We start from the raw sequence: 7872 nt of genomic DNA on the forward strand, positions 1-7872 counted from the left end.
AAGTCTAGGGCCGGGTTGGGTTCCTCAAATATAAGCATTAGATCATGCCCGCCCAGGTATTTGATAGTAAACCCACCAAGGTTTTCACTTTCACATATTTCATTAAAATATTCAAGGAATTCAAGATCTTTAACTTTGGCAATAACCGCTTGACCAAGTATTTGGATAAGATCATCATTAGAATTTACCTTAATCGAGGGGATGCCGTAGTTTGTAGCCTGCTTGTTTAGGACCACTTCTTTGAAATTCCTTTCGTCTACAGGTGAGTTAAATGCAACCTTAACATTGTTCCTAGAACCCGAGTTTGCATTGTTAGGCTGTGGAGCTTGTTTCTTTCCTTCGGGATCACGGGCCTTGTATACTTTGAGTAAATTGTCACCCGCAACAATGAGACTAAGTCTCCTCGCAAGAGAATCTTTGTGGTAATCTGGAACGTCTAAGAATCTAACAAAACCAAACTTCCTTCCGTTTTTTAAGGTCTTCCTGGGGATGTAAACCTCGTGGATATTGCCATATTTTTTGAAAACATCCCATAAGTCCGTTGAACACCAGTGTTCGGGAAAGTTGTGGAAGAGGTATGAAGTAATTCTAGACTTGTCGATCGGTTTTGGCAATTGATTTGTTTTAGAATTATTCGCATCTGGAAAAGGCTTGCCATAACGATTGATAAGGTTGGTGGCTGATTCCCGTATTTTGAAGTTGTTGTATAATTGATTGTAGGATGAGTTTAACCTTGTCGAGTGATGATTGAGACCAGATTTGGATCGGACAAGGTGGGTTGGATTCTGCTGGTTATTGTAATTAGGGTTAGGGTTTTTTGAAGGTGAGTTTTGCTTATTATGATCAATTTTAACCCAAATACCCTGATTGATAGGCTGATATCGGATATGCTTGTTATCAGCAAAGAAAGATTGTTTCGACTGGGATTGGTTGTTCGATGCTTTTGGTGTAAAAGGGGATGTCGGTATGTTAGACATGATAAAAGAGTATTTCAAATAGAATAGCACGTAGAAGAAGAAAACAAAAACAGAAATTAGAATCAAAAAATCGAAAGCAGAATGTTACATATATCAGATCAGATGCGAGCTTGTTTTTGAAAATTGTTTCGTTCCTGACGAGAATGTTCTGGCTGAAGAGGGGAAAGGTACAGTGTCATATGAAGATAATAAGATATTTTAGGGGTTCTGATATATCCACTTATTATTTTGAAAAATCCGCGCACTATTATGCATAGAGTACTTGTACTGTACATAAGGTGGATTTAATAAAATTACAAGTGAAAATATCAACGAGTTTATGTGATGATGTCGGGTTTAGACTTGGAAAGACTTGTACTGTCAGTTGGACCTGTTGGTATCATGCAGGCCTGTCTTGATGTTGAAGATCCTTATGTTCGTGAGCGAGAACAATTTGGTCGCCTAATTCTTGTAAAAGATGTCAATGTCAACACTTGAGACTTTGCAATGTAAATAGGCGCGGTGGGCGGGTTTGGGCGATGGGTCAAAACGGGTTAGGTTTGAAATTTTTTACATTTTAGTATCAGTCAGAATGGGTCGAATCAGGATGGGTTGATCCATCAAACACATTCGTGTCTATTTCAATCTGTTATTATGTTACAAAAATGATGTTAGTAGAGTATTACTCTTAATCTTTGAACAAAAGGATTTAGCTGGTAGTACGCATTATAAACGGGTTTTTTGGCGACCAATATTAACCCATTTGACATGTTCCTCTATACCTAAAGTAACCTTTTCTAGTCGACTCATTTGAGATAAAACTAGGAGTGTAAACGAGCTGAGCTGTGCTAGAGCTCGGCTAGACTCGACCTCGGCTCTTTTAATCAAAATTTTCGTTAATCATCTCACTTTATATCTTTTTATCATTTTTTTTACAGGCATTACAATGCTTGGGTTGCAATGGGTATGTAAACGAATACCCAACTGGCCGATTACTTCGTGATGCCAAATTATACGAGATTGGTGCCGGAACAAGTGAGATCAGAAGATTATTATTGGTCGCGAACTTTTTAAAGAACAATAAGAAATCAACATGTTGTATATCAATATATGTGTGGTTCTTCTCCAAATAATCGAAATCTCTGAGTCTTTTTGCTAAGTTCGAACCAGTAAACACAAAGTCATAAAGTAACATTACAAGCACAAACCATAAGAAAAAACAAAGTCTGCAACTTATTAGCTAACACATTGTTGCATCCAAGTCATAATACAAACCTAGTTTACTACAACACAACCATACAACAATTCGATAAATACCGTACCGTGATTAATAAATTAATCCGGCTGGCCAACCGATGAGGATTTAGCCGTATCGACTATAGCCGGTGCTTCCTCCAAGCAGCTCGTGTTGTCACTAATCACCCCGCTGCTCATCAGCCTCTCGACTTCTTCAGCAGTGTATATGTGTATCTTTGTTGCGATTCTTGCAAACTCACTGCATACAACATTCAAGAATAATTACGATTTAGTTTGTAACTAGGGGTGTGTGGGCCCCGTTTCATTGGGGTAAAAAGCAAAGCATAGGAATAAAAATATTAAAAAAGAAAACTCAAAATTACTAAAATACCCCATGTATAAACCTGTGAAGGTTACTGTTAACAGCAGGGGCATAAAAGTCAATAATCATAGTGCACAAGAAAAATGCAAAATTACTAAAAATACCCCTGTATGTGAACCTATGAAGGTTACTGTTCAAGGGGGATAATAGTCAATAAGCATGGTGCACTAGTATAGTAGGTAAAGGTTACTGTTCACAGGGGCATAATAGTCATTAATCATGGTGCACAAGAAAAATGCAACCTGTTAAGGTCACTGTTCACAGGGGCATAATAGTCATTAACCATGGTGAACAAGGAAAATGTAGTACTACTAAAATACCCCTGTGTATGAGTGGGGTATAATAGTCATTAACCATGGTGAGCAAGGAAAATGTAGAAGTACTAAAATACCCCTGTGTATGAGAGTGAAGTTCATTGTTCACAGGGGCATAATAGTCATTAAAGGTGGTGAACAATTAGTATAGTTGGTAATGATCCCTTAAAGAATAATAATGGTGGTAATTGTGCGTGAGAACTTACTCCCATGGATCATCGCCGACAACCATCATATCATTCTCTTCATCGGTGTACAATAGTCGCCATCCGCCATCTGGATTGTTATTGACCATTCCTTCCATGTTAAATAGCGTTTCTAGCTCCGTAAACAACTCACGATAACTTGACATTTTCGATAGATCAATCGCCCTTCCAACCTTATTTCCTTGTTTGTGAACCTATACTTCCATAACAAACTCAAGTAGTTTTGTAAAAGAGATCATGGTGCAAAATAGGAGCAGTGAATTATTTTACAACATATTTACCAATATTCAGTGTTGTAAACGGTGGCCGTCTGGGCCGATATAAGTCTGTGTGAGCCGGGTCTGAGTCGGTCAAAGTCAAGGTTAACTAAAACCAGGTCAAAATTTTAATATTTTTTATACTTAGATTTTGTGACATTTATGTATATTTGAAATTTTTACGTTTGAAATATATATGTTTGATATATGTGTGTAAGATATGTATGAATAATATAGAAACTAAAAGTCAATGTTAGTCAATGTCCAACTCGACCCAACTCCAACGACTAGTCATTTCAAAGTCCCGACAGACTCGCCCCGTCTCGCGACTTTTCCAACCTTGCGAATAGTAGAAACATACTTCCGATTTCTTAACAGCAATTTTAGTAAAAGTTTGTTGCTATTATGTGTAATTATCTTTTAGTGGAACCACATATATAATCTTTCTATTATGGTAACATAACAAGCATTTAGATATGATTGGTTGAACCTTAATTACCTTGGTACAGCTTCTTTTGTTTAAACTTTTAGCATCAACCAACGGAGGAGCTTCGTGTAACCGAAAACCGAAGAGTTTACAGCTGCTCCCGATGCTGTCCGAAGTACCATCGTCTTTCTCGCTGCTTGAATTAGGCTCAACAGCAGTTTTCTCAACAGGAAGCTGAAGTTCGGTTGCGTTATCCCTCACATTCCCAGCTCCAACGGAAGGTTGAATGACTGGGAACTGCATGAAGTTTGTAGGCATGGTTCGACCCGGGCCCGGGCCCGTACCCAGATCTTCTCTTGCTTTATAAACATCCGGATTTGGAAACCTGAAGTTTCTCCCACCTTCAGAACCAAGTGGATAGAAACCAGGATTCTCATTGGTTCGATACATGTTGAAAACATTGCAATGGTTGTTACCAAGATCAGTTCTTGGTGGGGCCCAAGAACTGATGTCGGTTTTACCAGTCAATGATCTCAACGAGCAAATTTCTTGACCTTGCAAGACCTTCGGGAATCCAGTATTGTTAGATTCCAGAAAGCCCGAATAAGGGGTGGTTGAAAGTGGTTGATGATGAGTACTCCTCATAAGTTCGCTAACAAACTTTGTACCCGTCCCCATCATCATCATCCCGTTTTGGGGATAACCCGTATGGATTGCGGGTTGAACCCTAAAGCCTAACGGGTTGTTCATTTTATCACGCCCGTAGAGAGGTGATATCGGACCTACATTTTCTTGACCTTGCAAGACCTTAGAGGATCTTATCGAATCCTCAAAGTCCAAGTATCCACCCCGCACTGCAAAATGTAAAACATAAATTAATCAATTTGTTAAAAAAATGTTTTATAATTATGAAAAACGAGTACAAGAAAGATTCGTACGATCTGCAGGGTGACCAGAAGGAGATGCATGCAGACCAGCACGCAGTTTCTTAAATTGTGGGGAAGAATGAATGTTCAACAATGGGATGGCCCCACCCGAAAGATCGATCTCCCATGGAGATATTCGTTCTTGATGATCGTTCCCGATATCTTCATCCCACCTCACCTGTTTTCGAAGCATCAAAAAGTTGACGTCAATTTGAATACTTTGATTGCTCCCATTTCACCAAAACAACAAAAATTATCAATTGTTTTATCAAATTCTTGAAAAAAAATATAAATCAAAATATTGGATGCTTCAATTATACGGAGCAACAGCTACAAATAGCAGAAACACAGCCAAACAAATTTTCTACACCCTGTTGGATTACATCTTACATCTAATCATCTTAATCTTATTGTTCAATATCTTAAAACGCACGTCTTAAAATTACCCAAATGAGAACTTGTTATTCAAGTATGGAGTCCTAAATTAAAGATCCTTGAGTCACGTCGGTGTGTAGGATATATTTGATCTAACTTTCGGTTATGGGAAACAACAATAAAACTATTTCTGAATTATCAAGTTGAAAATTTATTGCATTGTACCGTTAAGCATCTCCATTTTGAGTTAGGCCATTTGTAAGGATCCATGTCACCTACACTTGTCACAGCTCCACTGAACCTGCGTAATGAAAAAAACTCTATTCACAAATTATTATCATCCACAAAATAATAAAGATAAAATGTATTTGTACAACATACCTTCTTTCAGGAGACTCATCCATACAAAATTTCATTTTGAATCTTGCACCAATAGATATCATATTACTGATTGATTTTCTATACTTAGCATAAGGAACAATAAAATCCGCCCTGCTAGACCTACATTGCATTCGTTATTCGTTAAAACAAGTTAAACAACGATAATCAATTTATTAGTACTTTTTTCGATGTGAGAAGGTTGAAAATTTCACCTTGGACTATAAAAAACATGAAAGGTGCCATTGTTCGACACTGCATTTGCGACAGATTCAAGAGTGTCGGCACACGAGTTCAAGTTGCCCATGGTTGTGTCGGGAATGGTGTTTCTTGGTCGAGTGGCTCTTCGGGTTCCCAGCCTTAATTCTCCTCCTTCACCCCTAAACCATCACGAAATATTCAATCAGTGAGATCGAAAACAACGTAGTTTTCCATTCAGATCTTGTTTAAGCTTCAAAAAACCTCAAACAAATGTCTACACACAATAAAACGATACCTCAAAAAGAGAACCGCATCTCCAGAAACAAGACTCTTTTGGCTTACAAAGATGCTCCAACCTGTAGTAAGCAAATGTCGCCTTGGCTGACCTGTAAAGACACGATTCGATTCCCAAATCAATGGACGGACTTTTAGTTTAATCATAGCCGTAACTCAAGAAACGTAACAAACAAATTCACCTCTGTAAATATGCCTAAATTTCCATTCCACTCCATGTAGATCCTTAGCAACTAGTTCTTGACTAGGCCTTTGTTGCTTATAATCCTAAAATTTAACCGCCATATTCAATAAAGTTTATAATAACAAAAGAATTTGCTCATATTGAATGGATAAGAATATAAAAAAGGTAGTTAAAATTCAAACCAAAGGTGGGAAACAATCTTCAGCAGCTCTCCTAGGTACAGAGAATCCACCATGTGTGGATGTATCAGAAGCGGTGAGTGTTTTGCAGAACATTTGAGGTGTTGATCTTGTTGGTGTAACCCCACCACCATCCTCTTCCTTTTCTTGCAAATCTCCCTACAAAATTTCATTAATCCAACTTTATAATGGTTAAATTAAATCCCTTTAAGCTTAAAAAAACAATCTTTTTAAAATATTTTAGCTTAAAGGTTTCATAATAACACTAACAGCAAGATACCCACAAAATTCAAGGTAATAAAAATCACACCTTGATTAGAATTAGCATAAACTTAAAAGGAAACAACATGATTGTGAAAGGTGAAACCTTGAATTCAATTCCAAATCAGAATTACATAAAAGTTCCAAAATTTACCTCTTGTAGAGGGAAAAGAGTGAACTTTGTGTACACCTCATCATTTTCCTTGTTTGCCTGTTTTCAAGAATTGGGTAAAACATGATAAACTTTAGCAAAAAAGTGAAATTGAGTGAAAAAAACAATACCCAACATAGTAAAAGAAGAAATTTAACAACTTACAAGAAATTGAACATCAACAATTTTGCAAAAGATCTGAGGAGGTAGTCCTAAAGAAGGAACTTCATTAGGTGAAAAGTGAGTTGATGAGTGTGAAGCAATTTGTTCCAAATGACCTTGTGGGAAGTAAACAACCACATTTCCTTTATTTGGGAGAGATGTAAGAGGGCCAGCACAAGCATGCCAAAGTTCCATGTAAATTGATGATGAATTTGGTGTGGATTTTAAGGAACAATCTGATGAGTTTGATGAAGTTGATAGTGAAGAATCCCCTTCATGTCCACAAGATTCTACATTAACAACTGAATGATTAAGATCAATCTCCATCACTAAACCCCAACTGGGATTCTTGAAACCTAAAAGATGGGAGCTTTTTTATGATTAAAGTGAAGCAGAGCAAGTAAGTGATTCTTGATCTTGAAAGGGGCTAAGAAATTGTGGGAAATGAAGTCAAAATCATGGTGAAAAATCAAGAAAACAATGAAAAGGCATGGTTTTGATGATACCCAACAAAGAAAATGGAAAAAAATAAAGGGGAAAATGGATTGAAAGTTTGAATAGATTAAAACTTGGGAGGAAATTGATAGTATATAATTGCTTTGCTAACCCATTATTATTATTATGTTGGTGAGAGGTAAAAAAGAGGGAGGGGAAACAGAGCAAGTAAAGGTTGAGATGGACGAATGCATAGGTAGCGCCGGTAGCAGCACAGAATCAAAAGTTGAAACAAAGGCAGATAAAGCAAGTGTGGGTTATGTCTTTTTTAACTATAACACCCTTTTTTAATTATTTTCCTTCGACTTATAATTTTTTATTTTTTTATTACGTGAAAAAACATCCTCCGTGACTCGATTAAAACTAGATTTGTGTTCCGCGCTTCGCGGCGGATTAGTGTCATTTTAACGCTACTACATCGTTAGACAGTTTTTGAGCTGAAAGTCATCAAAATGTTGTCCACTCTTTCCAGACCATTTACGCAATGC

At 37.2% G+C, this 7872-nt stretch overlaps 1 protein-coding gene across 1 annotated transcript; it reads right to left on the reverse strand.

Moving 5' to 3' along the window:
• Window positions 1–2126: 2126 nt before the first annotated feature.
• Window positions 2127–7598, reverse strand: LOC139864921 (auxin response factor 4-like). The gene is made up of 12 exons (XM_071853487.1): window positions 6893–7598; window positions 6731–6787; window positions 6319–6474; window positions 6135–6219; window positions 5954–6044; window positions 5673–5837; window positions 5461–5580; window positions 5305–5380; window positions 4717–4882; window positions 3851–4632; window positions 3095–3288; window positions 2127–2451 (listed from the first exon to the last, which is right to left on the reverse strand). Exons 1-12 carry the CDS (start codon window positions 7214–7216, stop codon window positions 2292–2294), a joined length of 2376 nt encoding a protein of 791 aa, XP_071709588.1. The 5' UTR covers window positions 7217–7598; the 3' UTR covers window positions 2127–2291.
• Window positions 7599–7872: the final 274 nt, after the last annotated feature.

The sequence above is a fragment of the Rutidosis leptorrhynchoides genome, chromosome 8 (genome assembly GCF_046630445.1).
Source record: "Rutidosis leptorrhynchoides isolate AG116_Rl617_1_P2 chromosome 8, CSIRO_AGI_Rlap_v1, whole genome shotgun sequence".
Classification (NCBI taxonomy): Eukaryota; Viridiplantae; Streptophyta; class Magnoliopsida; order Asterales; family Asteraceae; genus Rutidosis; species Rutidosis leptorrhynchoides.

Excerpts from the sequence above, each read along its gene's own strand:
- LOC139864921 (XM_071853487.1), bottom strand. The coding sequence starts at position 7,216 with ATGGAGATTGATCTTAATCATTCAGTTGTTAATGTAGAATCTTGTGGA. Across the intron at positions 4,633-4,716 it reads TTCTGGTCACCCTGCAGATC|TGCGGGGTGGATACTTGGAC; the intron begins GTACGAATCTTT and ends TACATTTTGCAG. Across the intron at positions 3,289-3,850 it reads ACAAAAGAAGCTGTACCAAG|GTTCACAAACAAGGAAATAA; the intron begins GTAATTAAGGTT and ends ATGGAAGTATAG.